Consider the following 17,892-nt stretch of genomic DNA (forward strand, 5'->3'; position numbering starts at 1 on the left):
CTTTTTTAATTTTGAGAACGTACGTGCACCTGCGCACTACTCATGTCCATCACTTAACAGAAATGACATGTAACATGTAAGGCTTATTGAAAAAAATATTTTCAAATGCATTTTTTACATAACACAACGAAGAAACTTATTTTTAATTTCAGTGGGAACAGTGTTGTTGGTCTCCCTTTTTAGCCAGCGCATCAAAGTCTGGAGTTAGTTTTGTTGTGGCGATTCTCAGGATGGATCTGAGGTGTTGGTCAGTTAACTTGGATCTGTGGCTGTCTTTGTTGATGTTCATGACGCTGAACGCCTGTTCACACAAATAGGTCGAGCCGAACAAAGAGTAAAGCGCAAATGTGGAGTAATACGCTGCACCTCAACAAAGGTCAATGTATATAGAGTGCGTCAACTATTGGGAAAACGCCAGAATTGCAGGGAAAAAAACGTTAACAAGGTTTATTAATATAATTTCATCAAGTTCTGCGGGCTGGATTAAAAAGTTTAACGGGCCGCATATGGTCCCCGGGCCGTAGTTTGCCCATGCCTGGTGTAGCCACCCAGCAGTCAGCCAACTTACGTTTCCCAAGAAGCCCCAAATTCCTCATGACCCAGTCACCCAGCAGGAGTTGAGGGAACCTCACCGTCTGATCACACCTCCTCATTTCCTTGACTCTGCTTGGCAGCCGCGACCCCAGCTGATTCATAAGCCCTTCTCAGCTCTCTTCTCATTTCAGACCCATACTTCAGTTAAGACTTTGGTAGTAAGTCACCCTTGTCAGTCCCAAAACACAGATCAACAGGCAACCTCGCCTCGCGCCCGAACATCAGATAGTATGGCGAGTACCCGGTCGCTTTGTTTCAGGTTCAGTTGTAACTGTGGACCAGATGTCCAATATGTTGACTCCACCTGCTCTTCTAGCTGATTTCCAGGGTCCTGAGCATGTCTAGCAAGGTCCAATTAAACCTCTCGGGCTGGGGATCACCAGGACGTGGTCCTTGGCCTCTCGACTCCAAGCATGCCCAGTAACTCGTAGATGAGTCTGCTCTCGAAGTCCTGTCTCTAGTCACTATGTATTCACCTGGGGAAGCCATAATAAATGAACTGCTTCTCCCGTAACACTGTCCACCGTGGATGCCCTCTGGTCCTTGGTATGAAAGCCCATGCGTATCTGGTGTAGTGATCTGTGATGACTAAGACGTTCAGTGTATTGCTGGCATCGGGTTCTATTGACAGGAAATCCATACGCACCAGGTCCAGTGGCCTCGCACTCTACAGGTGGGACAGGGGAGCTGCCCGCGTAGGCAGCGTCTTCCACCGTGGGCGGCGAATGCACAACTTGCAGTATTCTTTGACTTCATTCGGGGCCAGTAAAACCAATCTCTGATCCTTTCCGCCCCAAATGTCCAGAACCATCATGAAGTGACTTCAAAGCCACCCTCCGATACTTCTCCGGCAGAACCAGCCGGCAACGCTGAGGTTGGTCCGGGGTGACGTGACCTGGCATGGGATCTGGTTCTTCAACCCCAACTGGGGCCATTCTCTCAGTAACGGAGGCACTGCCGCGTGTTTCGTCTTCTCTGCCTGAGCCATGTCTCCCTTTTCGACCGCTGACCAGATGGTACCGATGCCCAGGTCATCTCGCTGAGCAGCTATCAGTTCCCCAGAACTCAATTCCAGCGGCTGACTTGTCTTCAGAGCAGTCGGGTTACAGTAGACTTGGGGAATGGTGTCATCAGAAGCCCCCAATTGATCCACCGCTCACTCCTGCCCCTCCTTTCCTTCTGCCTTCACGGTGATGGCAAACTGACACATGGCCTTCACTCCCAGGGCAGGAACACTTCCCCACTCCTCATCCCTGTTCAGTCCCTCATGTACCTGTTGGGGCAAAGTATCAGCACCAATGTTCCGGCTTCCCAGCCAGTACTTCAGGCTGAAATCGTAGGCAGACAATGCCTCCAATCACTGATGGTCTGTGGCATCCAGTTTCACCGAGGGCAGGATATAAGTCAGGGGGTTGTGGTCTGTTTTCACCTCACACTTGGCCCTGTGGAAGTAGTCACTCAGTTTATCCACCACCGCCCACTTCAATGCCAGAAAGTCCAACTTGTGCATCGGATAGTTTTTCTCAGAGGGTGACAGATATGCCCTGGGTCATCGTTTCAAACTGAAAAAAATCCCAGGGAACATATTTGTCGGCCTCACTTATGGGGATCTGGTAATATCCACTCCTCAAATCAGGCACACTGAACAACTTCACACCACTCAGACAGGCCAAGTGCATCTTCAATCCTCAGGACCCCATACTGGTCAGGGACCCGTTCAGAGTCCTATAGTCCACACACATCCGTACCTTCCCATTCTTCTTTCGGGCAGTGGGGATGCATAGGGGCTTCAGGACTCGGTGATGATCCCAGCTTCCTTTGACTTACACAAATGCTGCTGCACGCCTTCCACGTCTGCAGGGGCTAGTCGCCATGACCTCTCTCTAAACGGGGTGTCCTCGGTCACCCGGAGAGTGTGACGCGTGCTCTTGGAACAACCCACATCAAACTCGTCAGTGAAAAAGACACCTTCCAGCTTCAACATCTTCTCTACCAGCCTCCTCTTCCAACCCGCAGGAACCGGGAGTCTCCGGAGTTGAATGACTCAGTGGTCAACTTTCCCCCTTTTTCCAACAGTTCCTCCCCGACTTGTCTCACAGGGACATTACCGTCACTGGGAACAGATGCGCCAGGGGCATTTCCCCCCTTGGAGGTGACCTCCCTCTTTGTAGTGTTCCTGACAATCACTGCCTCCTGCTCACCTGTACAACCAAGGGCTTCTGCAATTTGGGCCTCACCAGTACCCCAGCAGGAAATCCCATGGTCTTCTGGAGCGTCCACTAAGAGGGCCCCACCCTCAGGCAGTCTGGGAAATATGGGGGTCCCCATCACTCTCACTACTTCCGCTGGGCCGTATCACCATTGGCTTTGACCGGGTGAACCACACACTCCCTCGTCTGAATTCGTTATCCAGCCCAATGCAGCCACACACTTCCTCAAAAGCAGCTCGAAACACCGGGTACACAGACAGTGTTCCCAGAAAGCTCTTTCCAGCCTTATCTTTGCAGGCCCCCATGAGCCTTCTCACAAGAGGGGTGTTGGTCCCCACCCGAATCGAAACACGGCCCTTCTCAGTAGGGTCCTATCAAACCAGCACCAATGTATCGACACTCCCACATCGGCCTCCGAGAACTCCATCTACTCCGACGGGTAACTATTGTACGGATAATCACTAGCACTAAGACCCCAGCTCTCCACTGTGCTGAATGGGATCAAGGGCAAATGGTCCAGATACCAGCTGTAAATTGAAGGGTACAACAATGTGACCTGCGACCTGGAGTCAAGTATGGCTTTAACGTAAATAAATACCCTCTATCCGTAGCAACACACCGGTGCATGGACCCACTAAGCCTTCAGGAATTGGGCCTTTCGCTTTTGGGGGTTCCTTGGTACATTGCTGGGAACGTGTCCCCCCAGAGCCACCAGGCTGTTCCCTCACTGGGTCTCCTCTGAGTTTTCCCAGCAATTCTCCCTATTGAGGTACCTCGGGGTACATTTTCCTTCTGGTGTGACACCTGCTGCCAGCAGCTCTCTTGCCCTCTGCGTCATTCGTCCCCTTGGAGAATCCGCGCCCCCCCCCCATCAGCTCCATTATATGAGGGGGCACACCCTCTGGTAACAGCCGACATATCTCCGTTCTCAACTCAGCCACAATCTCCTCTACCACTCTCTGGGGCCACTTCACCGCAGGGCTACCGAGGACTGTACCCAGCTGACCCACTCATCCACCATGTTCTCCTCTTCCCATACCTCGCTGATCAGGTCAACAAAAGATGGAGGGGGGCATGTCCTACGAGACTGTCGGAGACCCCAAGCAATCAGGTCCTGGGACTGGGTGCCCCAGGCTATCTGGTCCATTCTTAACCAATCCACCTCAGCTTTCTGAATGTCCCCTCTGCGCTGCAAGCAATTTAGCTGCCTCTCTAGCCAAAAAATAAGAGCAGAAAGCTTCTCCCTCTTCTCCCAATGCATGTTCTGAAACCTCAGCAGGAGCTCCATTCGACTTCCTGTTGGGCCAAAAGCGTTGTCCAGTGCTTGCACGTACTCGACAGCTGCCGCAATATGATGGCTCCCGCAACGTCAGCAGCCCACCCAGTCAAACTCTCAACTAATCTCTGTCGCTTTACATCACCAGAGTACTGCCATGCATTTCTGCCCAAGCCTCAATCTCCTCCTCCCCTTTAGGGGTGGGCGTTATTCCAGAGAATAGGTGAGACTACTATAGCTGGGACTTTGAACCTGGGCATTTTCCCATTCATTCGCCAGAGAAGTAAGGGCGGATACTAACTCAGAATTCTCACTCTTCACCGGGGGACGTGGACTGATTGGACATTCCAGATCCGACCACTCCTTCCCCTCACTCCTCTGAAACGGTAGAACCCTGTCTCTGAAATCTCTGCCCCCAGCTACTGCTACATCTGCGCTGGTCTGTGTTAAAACGAGAGCTGCCCCTGCCATCTTATCAAACCCCCGCCCCGCAACCACAACTTTAACAGTACTTAACAGGTGAATTAACAATTCATCGGGAGTAGGAATATCTACCCTCCTGGTTCATTGCTCAGGGTAATCACACAGCATCCAATGATTAGAAGTATGACTACCAATTTTGGTGTTGTCTGTCACCCGCAAACTTAATAACCATTATGACAACATTGACTTCCAAATCATAATATGTATGACAATCAACAGAGAACCTAGAACTTACCACTGGTCACTGGCTTCCAATCTGATAAATAACCCTCCACTACTAACCTTTGAATAACCACATTGAGGCAATTTTGTATCCATTTGGTCAGCTCACCCTGGATCCCATGTGATTTAATCTTCCAGACTAACCTATCATACTTGTCGCTGACCTTTGCTAAAGTCTATTTTAGACATTATCCACTGATCTTTGTCAATCCTCTTGGTCACCTTTTCAAAAAACTCAATCAAACTAATGAGGTACACAAAGTCATGCTGACGGTCCTGAATCTGTCCTTGCCTTTCCAGATACAAATGGACCCTGCCCTTTAGAATCCCCTCCAGTATCTGTTCCACTGCAGATGTTAGGCTCTCTGCTCTGTAATTCGCTGGCTTGATCTTTGCAACCATTTTTAACTAAAAGCAAAACTTTAGTCATGCTTCAATCTTTGAATACCTCGCCCATGGCTAAAGGTGATGCAGATATCTCTGCCAGAACCCTACAAATTTCAACCCAAGCTCTGGGACAATTGAATGAAATGTGGTTAAGCCACAGCTGGAGTATAATATACAGTGCTGGTCACAACATCACAGAAACATGCTGTATATTGTTGTGTAGAAGGTGCAATTGGGATTTGCCAGGATGGACCATCTCCAGCTTTGAGTAGAGACTGGAGGGACTTGATTTCTTTTCCTGAGTGTGGAGAAGATTGAAATGGGATCCATAAGGAAATAGGATATAGGAGAAGAATTAAGCTATTTAGCTCATTGATTCTGCACAATCATTCCATCTTGGCTGATTTATTATCCCTTTCAACCCCATTCCCCGCCTTCTCCTTGCAAGCTTTGAAACTCTTATCAAGAACATATCAAACACTGCATTAATTATCCTCAATGACTCGGCCTCCACAGCCATCTGTGGCAATGAATTTCACATACCACCTTCTGGCTGAATAAATTCCCTCATCACTGTTTTACAGCCTGAACCCACGACACCTCCTCACTACTCAAAAAGGCACAGCAGCATCTGCACTTTCTGAGGAGATTCAGGAATGCAAGTCTCCCCATCCCCAATCTAACGACTTTCTACAGGAGCACAGTGGAGGATTCGGCTGGTATGGAAGATGCAAGGCATCAGACCACAGAGGACAGTAGAAACCACTGGAAGGATCATCTGGGTCTTCCTCTCCCCTACTTGTGACACTTACTGGGAATGTTGAAGGTGAGTAGCCCAAAGCATTGTTGTGGGCCCTACCACCCATCAGATAACAATAAACGCGAACTTGAACTTAGAGGGTGTATTCTGAGGCTGTGCTCTCTGGTCTTAAACTCCCCTAGCATAGGATATATCCTCTCCACATCTCTTCAATATTCGATAGGTTTCAATGAGATCCCCCCACCCAACCCTCATTCTTCTAAACCTCAGCAAGTACAGGCACAGAGCCATCAAACACTCTTCATGCATTAAAACCTTCATTCCGCAGATGGCCTCATTTCAGTACAGCAAGACCCCAACACTGTAAACATCTGCTAATGGTCAACCAAGTCCTGCAGTTTTTTTAAAGGGCTCAGCTAATTCAAAGGACAACCCTCTGTTCCTAAAGCTCAGAGATACACAAGTGGATATGCATTGAACTGCGGTAGGGTGAGATCACATACTCTGCCACTGACACTCTTGCTAGGCTTGTCTTTTAACAAACTCTTTTAAAAACAAATGACTGATAATCTGAAGGTCAGTTTTTACCTCTGTATAGTCCATGAAGACTGTATGATACTGTCTCCTGAGATGTTTTAGTATAAATACTACTTTATTACTATTCTTCCAAGATCAATGCTGAATTAGTGATCAGTTTTCCTGTTGCATCTCAGCTACTTGATCATCTTCAGCACTCAACATGGTTGCATACACAATATCCCTGTCTGACACTAATACTGTAAAGCCCAAGTTTTCCAAAATTACTTTGTACATTTATCTTGTACAGTGGATAACTAGACTGGAATATTGAAGGAAGTTACATTAACAATTTTTCTATACAATCATAAGCAACACGAGTGAATCTGCAGATGCTGGAAATAAATAAAAAACACAAAATGCTGGCAGACGTCAGCAGGCCAGACAGCGTCTATGGGAGGAGGTAATAACGATGTGTTACTTCATGTTACTTTACTCCTGATGAAGGGTTTCAGCCCAAAACATTGTTGTTACCTCTTCCCATAGATGCTGTCTGGCCTGCTGAGTTCTGCCAGCATTTTGTGTTTTTTATTTTTTCTATGCAATCATGTTTTTTTGAAACTATTTCTAATTTATTAAAATTTTTGCTACCTAAAAAAAACCTTCATTCCCCAGATCAGTCTAATACCCTCTCTAATACCAGCATATCCTTTCTAGACAAGCGAACCAAAACTGCTCACGATACTCCAAGAGCGGACGGACCAATGACTTATAAAGCCTCAGCATTATATCCTTGCTTTTATATTCTAGTCCTCTCATAATAAATGCTAACATTGCATTTGCCTTCCTTATCACCAATTCAATCTGCAAGTTAACTTTAAGGGAATCCTGCACATGAAATCCTAAGTCCCTTTGCACTGCACCTCTGATTTTTGAGTTTGCTCCCATTTTAAAAAAATAGTCTACACTTCCTACAGAAGTGCACAACCATGCACTTTCCTACGTGGTTGTGGTGAATTATGTGCCTGTCTGGACACGCCCCCTGCTGACTGCTCCTGTGGCTCCTCCCACAGGCCCCTGTATAAAGGCGATCTGAGGCCTGACGCTCGGCCTCAGTCTCCAGGACAAAGTATGATAGACACTCACTCCTGGTTCCTTCTTCCAGTCAATAAAAGCCGATATCTCGCCTTACGTCTTAGTGTGAGTTATTGATGGTGCATCAGTGGTATTCCATCTGCCACTTCTTTGCACTTTCTTCTAATCTGTCTAAGACTTTCTGCAGACTCCCTGCTTCAGCAACACTTCCTGCCCCCGCCACCTATCTTCGTATCGCCCACAAACTTAGCCACAAAGTCATCAAATACATCATCCAAAACATTGACATATAATTATAAAAAGTAGCAAACCCATCACTAGTCACCAGCAGCAAATTGGAAAATGCTTCTGTTATTCCCACTATTTCCCTCCTGCTGGTCGAATAGCTTTCCTGTAATCGCTTATTTATTATTATTATAGTTTTATTTTTTCTCAGCTCAAAACCTGAGGTAAAGGCAGAGCCAAGCTCACTCATTTCTCAATTGCTAGGAACTTTTGGACTAATCTAGTGGTGTTTAGTATTGTGGCTTTCTGAAGGTTTCCATAAATACTGCTGTGTAGGCGTAATTGTTTAATGCTATTGTGTAGTACCTGTGGAATGATACTAGTTGTAGATATTACTGTTGGGACAATGATCAAATTCCATAGATTTTCAATTTTCTTTTTTAATTCAGCATATGTCTGGTGCTTTTCACTTGTTGCTATATGTGTTTGGAATGGCTACATCTATGAAATAAGTCAATCTTGCTTGTTTACTCTGTACTATTATATCCGGACGGTTATTATGGATTGTCCTATATGTAATAACTGATTGGTCATAATACGATTTGTGTAACTCTGACTCTAAAAGTGGATCAGGTGTGTATTCATAGTCAGCTACAGTTTCTTTTATCAGTTGATTTTTCAATCAAGATGTTGGTGAATGACGTCTGCCTCTTGATTGTGCCTGTGTAAGTAATCAGATTGAGTTAAACTGCTACAGGATCCTATAATGTGTTAGGCTGTTTCTGGTTTTCCATGGCATTTTTGCATTTTTGTCTTGAATTTGTTGTTATGTATTTTATGAAAATTTAGTGTGAACCATCTGGTCCTGTATTGCCTCAAGGAACTCTTGTGTTTCTGGGGAATGATCTCCAACTATGAGCCAGGTGTTCATTGCTTCCTTGATGACATCTCATCTACTCAGACCATGGGAATGTCTTCCATGGAGGGTCATGCTCTTCCACTGGTTAACTTTTTCTTCAATAATGATAATGTCTTCAGTGTTCTGGGTTGAGAGCTCATTTAAGTTTAGTGATGTATACTTCTTATCAGAATTGTATATGCTCACACGGAGTGCTGAATCCTGCTTTCGCTGATGAAAATATATTGTTAAAAGCTTTATCTGACAGTTGTGCAAATTCTGTTATTCCTGTTATTCCTTTAGTCTGTTATTCCTCTTCCTCCTTCTGTCCCAGGTAGTGGTTATCTAAACACATTCCAGTATACACATAGTGTTATCTAAAATTTGTCATTTCGAGTCTTATTTTATTTGTAAATTTTCTAGATCTGTTTCAGACCAAGATATTATGCCAAAAGAATATATTAATATGGACATAACAAAAGTGTTTGTTGCCTTTGTTATAATTTTACAATTGAGCTCTGTCTGGCAAATTTTCTTAAGCTTCAAAGTAAATTCTGTTGAGTTTCCCATTTATCAGAATATGCTCTATTTTCTTTCCTTGTTGATAACCCAACTTCATATTTATCCATCAGTTGTATTGTATCCTGCTGCCCTGTTTTGCATTGTACTAGATCTATTGCACCTTTCTTTATGCTTAATGTTCTGCACTTACCTGGACCAAAGTTCATGCTCATATCTTTTCAAAATAGTTCTCCTATTTGAATTAATTACTTCAGCTTTACTGATGAAGGAGTGTATAATTACAAATCATCCATGTATAGAAGGTGAGTCAAGGTATCATTCATTTCATTGTTTCTGATTTGTTACCAATTTTTGTACAATTCAGTAAACGAGAGAGCGGGTTTAAAGCTAGACAAAACCATAGCGGGCTCAGGAAAGTGCCTTGATTTATTTTGATAACAGTGCCTGTTCTTTTTTTGATTGCTAATAGATAGGGTGATTATAGTACACCAACGTTTCATCAGATGTTGAAGGAATTTCAACATAATACTAATTATTATTTCTTCTTACTTCTTATATTTGCGGTTTGTTGTTTTTTGCACACTGGTTGTCTGCCCTGTTGGTGCAGTCTTTCATTGTTTCTATCATGGTTATTGGATTTATCCCTCCATGACTTGGATCAGCACGTTGGCATGGTGAGGAGGCTTGAGGCAAGGACTCCATCAGGAGATGCCAACTCAGGGCCACCCATGTTGGAACGGCTGCAGATGAGATGCCAGATGAAGATCAATCGAACCCCAGCTCCCAAACGGACAGATCTGTGTCTTCCCCTCCCGGACCACACTTCAGTTAGAAGTGTGAATGCCATACTAAACAACAACAACTTTGGACTTATTGAGTATACCAGCATGAAAATTAATCTCAATACTGTATATGGTGACATATATGTACTTTGATAATAAATTTACTCTGAACTTTGAACGTTCCATACCATGGGCTCTTATCTTGATTACTAGCCTCACATGTCACACCTTGTCAAAGGCCTTCTGAAAATCTAAGTAAACAATATCCACTGACTTTTTTATATTCTGCCTGTTATTTCTTAAAGAAATCTAATAGATTTGTCAGGCAAGATTTTTCCTGACCCTGGCTTATTTTATCATGTGCTTCCAGGTACACCGAACCATCATTCTTAATAATAAGATTCTAACCTCTGTACTGAAGTCAGGCTAACTGGCCTATAGTATCACACAAAACGCTGGTGGAACACAGCAGGCCAGGCAGCATCTACAAGAAGCACTGTCGACATTTCGGGCCGAGACCCTTCGTCAGAACCCGACGAAGGGTCTTGGCCCGAAACGTCAACAGTGCTTCTCCCTATAGATGCTGCCTGGCCTGCTGCATTCCACCAGCATTTTGTGTGTTGTTGTTTGAATTTCCAGCATCTGAAGATTTCCTCGTGTTGGCCTATAGTATCCTGTCTTTGCTTCCTGCCTTTCTTGAGTAGTGGAGTAACATTTACAATGTTCAAGTCCTCCGGAACCATTCCAGAACCTAGTGATTCCTGAACGATCATTACCAATGCCTCCTCAATCTCATTACCTACCTCTTTCAGAACCCTAGGGTTCAGTCCATCTGGTCCAGGTGACTTCCCTACCTTCAGACTTTCAGCTTCCCAAGTACCTTCTCCTTAGTAATAGCAACTACACTCACTTCTGCCCCCAGACACCCTTGAATTTCTGGCACACTGCTAGTGTCTTCCACAGTGAAGAATGATGCAAAATACTTATATGCCATTTCTTCGTCCTCTATTGATACCACCAGCATCATTTCCCAGTGGTCTGATACCCACTCCATCCTCTCTTTTAACCTTTATACGTTAAATCTGGAAAAAGCTTTTGGAATCTTCCTTTTTATTATTGGATCGCTTACCTTCATATTACCATATTTTCTCTTCTTAGTCCTTTTTCAGTTGCATTTTGTTGGTTTTTAAAAGCTTCCCAATACACCAGTTAAACACTAACTTTTGCTATATTATTCCCTCCCTTTTGCTTTTATACTATCTTCGTCTTCCCTCGTCAGCCACAGTTGCTTGTCCTTCCTTTATAATACTTCTTTTTGGGATGATTAATTCAGCACCATCCCAATTGTGCCCCAAAACTCTAGCCATTGCTGTTCTGCCATCATTCCTGCTAGTGTCCTCTTCCAGTCAAGTTCTCTATCATTGCTACACCTGTCCCTACACCTCCTCTTTTACCATCGTTCAGGGCCCCAAACAGTCCTTCCAGGTGAGACAACACTTCACTTGTGAGTCTGTTGGGGTCATCTATTGCATCCAGTGCTCCTGGTGCAGCCTCCTCTACATTGGCGAGACCTGACACAGATTGGGGGTCCGCTTTGTCGAGCACCTCCACTCTGTCTGCCACAACAGACAGATCTCCCGGTTGCCACCCACTTCAACTCTGCTTCACATTCCCATTCGGATATGTCCATACATGGCCTCCTCTACTGCCATGATGAGGCCAAACTCAGGTTGGAGGAGCAACACCTCATATACTGTCTGGGTAGTCTCCAGCCCCTCGGCATGAACATTGAATTCTCCAACTTCCGGTAATTCCTTCCCCCTCCCTTCCTCCATCCCAGTTTCAATCTGCTTCCTCCTCACCTCTCTCACGATTCCACCTTCTTCTACTACCCATAGTGCTTTCCCCTTACATTCCTTCTTCATCTTCCCTGCCTATCCCCTCCCCCACCCCTTGATCTTTCCTCTTACTGGTTTTTCACCTGGCACCTTCCACCCTCCCCCCACCTTCTTTATAGGGCCCCTGCCCCCTCCCGCTTCAGTCCTGTCAAAGGGTCTCAGCCCGAAATGTTGATTGCTCATTTCTACGGATCCTGCCTGACCTGCTGAGTTCCTCCAGCTTGTTGTACGTGTTGCTTTGACCACAGCATCTGCAGTGTACTTTGTGTTTAAAGTTCTCTATCATGCCTCTGTATTATATTTACTCCACTGTATTACTGATACATCTGATTTTAGCATCTCCTTTTCAAACTGCAGGGTGAATTCCACCATATTATGATAACTTACTCCTAAGGGTTCCTTTACCTTAAGCTCCCTAATCAAATCTAATTGATTACACAACACCAAATCCAGCATTGCCTTTTCTCAAGTGGGCTCAACCATGAACTGCTCTAAAAAACCACCTTGTATGCATTCGACAAATTCCATCTTTTAGGGTCAGGCAAAAACTCATTTTCCCAGTCAATCTGCATATTGAAATCACCCATGGCTCTCATAATATTACCCTTTCTGGATGCCTTTTCTATCTCCCTTTGTAATTTGTAGCCCACATTCTGATAACTGTTTGGAGGCCTAAATATCACTCCCATCAGGGTCTTTTTACTCTTGCAGTTTCTTAACTCTACCCACAAGGATTCTACATCTTCAAATCCTGTGTCACCTCTTTCTAAAGATTCGATTTCATTATTTTTATCAACAGAGCTACCCTGCCCCGTCTACCAACCTGCCTGATGTTTCAATACAATATGTATTTTGCATGTTAAGCTCCTAACTCTGATATTCTTTTGGCCATGACTCAGTGATGCCCACATACCTGTGAATTTCTAACTGTGCTGGAAGAGGGGGAGAGGGACCCTCCATTGCTTGGAGTTGACCATGGATGTTGCATCCGAGCTATCGACATTCAGTTGGAACACAAGCTTGGACAGTACAATATGGAGAGCAAGCTGTTGTCCATGCAGCAGGCTCCCCCTCAGTTGATGAATCCAAAGGAACGTCAGAGACTGATACACTTTGGCACCAACAGCATCACAGGAGATGCCAGTCAGCATTGAACTGCCTTTGGGACTCCAGCTCTGGAGTTTTCCTCGGGGTTTACTCCCAAAGCCCTCCCCGTGAGTGGATACAGCTGCAAGGCAGCAGAGATTTGAGATCCGAGTCTTCCTTCTCCCATTTTCTCTTTCAAAGCCTGCTGACTATTGGGAGGTCTATGACATAATTCCATTAAGTGATCATCCCCTTCTTATTCTTCAGTTCCACCCATTTAGCCTCAGTAGACAAGCGCTTCAGCCTGTCCTATCTGAACACTACCCTGACTAGTAATGCTACCCCTCCCCATTTACTACCTCCCCCACTACCACATCTAAAACAGCAGAACCCCAGTATACTGAGCTGCCAGTCCTGCCCCTCCTACAACCAAGTCTCACTCGTGGCTACAATATCATAATTCCACGTGTTGATCCATGCCCTGAGCTCATCTGCCTTTCCTACTCCTTGCATCGAAGAATATGCAGCTCAGAACGTTATTCCCACCATGCTCAACCTTTCGATCCCTGTAGGATTAACAACCTCTCCACTCTCAGCTCTGGTGCTCTGGTTTCCTTCCCCCTGCATCTCTAGTTTCAGCAGGGAATGCCATGCATGAGGATCGCTGGACCCAGCTCACTGCCCTGAGGAAGTTCTACTGTTATATCTTGGGGCTGTGATGTTTGATCTCCAGAGCCATTTGCTTTTGTGTGTGATATAAAGATAGCTGACCCTGATCTTCTTGGGCACTGGTGTGATTGATGAGTTAAGCACCATGATGAGTATAGCACCATAAATGGGCTGATGTAGCATGTTGCCAGAAGTTGCTTGGTCACCTCTTGTCCTCCCTCCTTCCCTCCCCACCACACAGTCTGTGGTCCTTTCTGCCAGCAGCGGCAGAGGTGATGTAGCAGTGAACTTACTGTATCGGAAAACTAGATATCCAAATTCATGTCCCACTACCATGACTGTGGATTTAGATCCAGGGAATCATTTCCAAATCCATCTTACAGTGGATTGTGTAAGAATCCCCCTTGGCTTTGTGAAATCTCGTCGGAGATAGCCCAGTAAGCTGCTCAGCTCAAGGGAAATTAGACATGGGGTTACAAATGGCGGCTTTGTTGCCGATGTTCATGTCTTGGGGAACGAATACAGAGAGAGGAAGCCTCCTCATTCAGAGGTTCCACCTCATCAGGATCCTCCTCTGCCCAGGTTACCCCTCCTCAATACATTCCTCCCCATCACCATGCTCAACCCACTTCCAAACTCACCTCAACAGGCTCTCCTTCCTTTACAGCAACACATACAACACGCTGGAAGAACTCATCAGGTCAGTGGAAACGAGCAGTCAACGTTTCAGGCCAAGACCCTTCATCAGGACTAAAGAGGGACGGGGCAGGGGCCCTATAAAGAAGGTGGGTGGAGGGTGGGAAGGAGAAGGCTGGAAGGTGCCATGTGAAAAACCAATCAGAGGAAAGATCAAGGGGTGGGGGAGGGGAAGGGCAGGAAAGATGAAGAAGGAATGTAAGGGGAAAGCACTATGTGTAGCAGAAGAAGGCAGAATCATGAGAGAGGTGATAGGCAGCTGGAGGAGGAGGCAGAGTGAAACTGGGATGGGGGAAGGGAGGGGGAGGGAATTAACTGGAAGTTGGAGAATTCCATGTTCATGCCAAGGGGCTGGAGACGACCCAGACGGTTATATGAGGTGATGTTCCTCCAACTTGAGTTTGGCCTCATCATGGCAGTAGAGTTGTGGAGGGAGGGAGAGAAGGAGAGCGGGGGGAGAGGGGGGAGAGGAGAGAGGGGAGAGAGGGGGAGGGGGAGAGATATGATTTGTTTTCCAAGTAAGCCAATGCCGTCAATCTTCCCACGTTGTCCTTGGAGTTGCTGTTAAAGTCACCGACTGTGACTACACTAAGGGTACCATCTTCACAAGGTAAAGCTATCAACCCAGGTAAGGGTTAAACACACCAATAGCTTTCCACCGGACACCCGCTTTCCACACTGCAAGCAAAACCCGCCCTTTTCGTGGGCACTCAAAACTCATCCAGTGTCTGTTTCTTCACTGTCTTCCGTGTCTGACTGAAAAGCCAGCTGACCTTGTATATATCCCAAATATACTGAACATCAGCCGTCAATTATATAGCTCGGCCTTTCCATCACCATAGCGACTCACGAGCTGCTCGGCGTTCTCTCTCTGAATCGGTGGCACACACTCTCTCTCTTTTTAAAGGCACAGTCCATAATGAATAAACCTTAGGATCTCGTCACAGAATGAATGGAGTTAAATACTATCACAATGAAATAATTAGCCAACGCTTGCATATTCACCAGTGTAATTGACGAATCTGATGCGCTGCCGAATCTGTGGTTCTGACAGGGCCCCGCTCTCTATGAGCAGCTCCTGAGGCGCCACAGACCTGTGTCCACTGGAAGTCCTGAATGAGGGACTTGTCCAAGATGTCCTTCAGTGATGCTGGTAGATAAGTACCATGATGTGCACTGCCAATAATTGGAGCCAAAGTCTTCCATGTAGAGACAGAAACAAGAGCTTAGACAGAGGTAGCTGGACCAAGTGACACGGTGAGACGAATCATTCTCAAAATGAGGACCCTCGATTGGAGCTATTCCGGCATCTGCTTCAAGAATAAAACTGACAGAGACACTGAATTTATCAAAGTAAACTTAAACTTAAACAGAAACTGCATTACAAAGAGCGAGTCGCTCGAGAAAAACAGGAAACTCAAAAACCGCTAATTAAACAAAAATTAACCAATTCAGATGCTCGAAAAAACCTACGATCCAAAAGCTTTGACGCCGTGCACAGGCCTGAAGTACCCAAATAGACGGAGAGACCGGGGAACCCTGAGGGGCCTGGGAACCCTGAGGGGCCTGGGAACCCAAATAGACGGAGAGACCGGGGGAACCCTGAGGGGCCTGGGAACCCTGAGGGGCCTGGGAACCCAAATAGACGGAGAGACCGGGGGAACCCTGAGGGGCCTGGGAACCCCAACAGACGGAGAGACCTGGGGAACCCTGAGGGGCCTGGGAACCCTGAGGGGCCTGGGAACCCTGAGGGGCCTGGGAACCCCAACAGACGGAGAGACCGGGGAACCCTGAGGGGCCTGGGAACCCCAACAGACTGAGAGATGGGGGGATCCTGAGGGGCCTGGGAACCCCAACAGACGGAGAGACCTGGGGAACCCTGAGGGGCCTGGGAACCCCAACAGACGGAGAGACCTGGGGAACCCTGAGGGGCCTGGGAACCCCAACAGACGGAGAGACCGGGGGAACCCTGAGGGGCCTGGGAACCCTGAGGGGCCTGGGAACCCCAACAGACGGAGTGACCTGGGGAACCCTGAGGGGCCTGGGAACCCCAACAGACTGAGAGACCTGGGGAACCCTGAGGGGCCTGGGACCCCCAACAGACTGAGAGACCTGGGGAACCCTGAGGGGCCTGGGAACCCTGAGGGGCCTGGGAACCCTGAGGGGCCTGGGAACCCCAACAGACGGAGAGACCTGGGGAACCCTGAGGGGCCTGGGAACCCCAACAGACGGAGAGACCTGGGGAACCCTGAGGGGCCTGGGAACCCCAACAGACTGAGAGACCTGGGGAACCCTGAGGGGCCTGGGAACCCCAACAGACTGAGAGACCTGGGGAACCCTGAGGGGCCTGGGAACCCCAACAGACTGAGAGACCTGGGGAACCCTGAGGGGCCTGGGAACCCCAACAGACTGAGAGACCTGGGGAACCCTGAGGGGCCTGGGGAACCCTGAGGGGCCTGGGAACCCCAACAGACTGAGAGACCTGGGGAACCCTGAGGGGCCTGGGGAACCCTGAGGGGCCTGGGAACCCCAACAGACTGAGAGACCTGGGGAACCCTGAGGGGCCTGGGAACCCCAACAGACTGAGAGACCTGGGGAACCCTGAGGGGCCTGGGAACCCCAACAGACTGAGAGACCTGGGGAACCCTGAGGGGCCTGGGAACCCCAACAGACTGAGAGACCTGGGGAACCCTGAGGGGCCTGGGAACCCCAACAGACGGAGAGACCGGGGGAACCCTGAGGGGCCTGGGAACCCCAACAGACGGAGAGACCGGGGAACTCTGAGGGGCCTGGGAACCCCAACAGACTGAGAGACCTGGGGAACCCTGAGGGGCCTGGGAACCCCAACAGACGGAGAGACCGGGGGAACCCTGAGGGGCCTGGGAACCCCAACAGACGGAGAGACCGGGGAACTCTGAGGGGCCTGGGAACCCCAACAGACTGAGAGATGGGGGAACCCTGAGGGGCCTGGGAACCCCAACAGACGGAGAGACCGGGGGAACCCTGAGGGGCCTGGGAACCCCATCAGACGGAGAGACCTGGGGAACCCTGAGGGGCCTGGGAACCCCAACAGACTGAGAGACCTGGGGAACCCTGAGGGGCCTGGGAACCCCAATAGACTGAGAGACCTGGGGAACCCTGAGGGGCCTGGGAACCCCAACAGACTGAGAGACCTGGGGAACCCTGAGGGGCCTGGGAACCCCAACAGACGGAGAGACCGGGGAACTCTGAGGGGCCTGGGAACCCCAACAGACTGAGAGACCTGGGGAACCCTGAGGGGCCTGGGAACCCCAACAGACTGAGAGACCTGGGGAACCCTGAGGGGCCTGGGAACCCCAATAGACTGAGAGATGGGGAAACCCTGAGGGGCCTGGGAACCCCAACAGACTGAGAGACCTGGGGAACCCTGAGGGGCCTGGGAACCCCAACAGACGGAGAGATGGGGGAACCCTGAGGGGCCTGGGAACCCCAACAGACGGAGAGATGGGGGAACCCTGAGGGGCCTGGGAACCCCAATAGACTGAGAGACCTGGGGAACCCTGAGGGGCCTGGGAACCCCAACAGACTGAGAGA

General features: G+C 47.9%; 1 protein-coding gene across 1 annotated transcript in view; it reads right to left on the reverse strand.

Annotated features, from left to right (window-relative positions):
• Nucleotides 1-1,417: 1,417 nt before the first annotated feature.
• LOC132379225 (basic proline-rich protein-like) overlaps nt 1,418-17,892 on the reverse strand; it is a 32,984-nt gene continuing 16,509 nt past the window's right edge. Inside the window, exon 2 of the mRNA XM_059946933.1 lies at nt 1,418-1,707. Within this exon, the coding sequence (XP_059802916.1) occupies nt 1,418-1,707 (290 nt within the window). The remainder of the gene's footprint in view (nt 1,708-17,892) is intronic.

The sequence above is a fragment of the Hypanus sabinus genome, chromosome 21 (assembly GCF_030144855.1).
Source record: "Hypanus sabinus isolate sHypSab1 chromosome 21, sHypSab1.hap1, whole genome shotgun sequence".
Taxonomy (NCBI): Eukaryota; Metazoa; Chordata; class Chondrichthyes; order Myliobatiformes; family Dasyatidae; genus Hypanus; species Hypanus sabinus.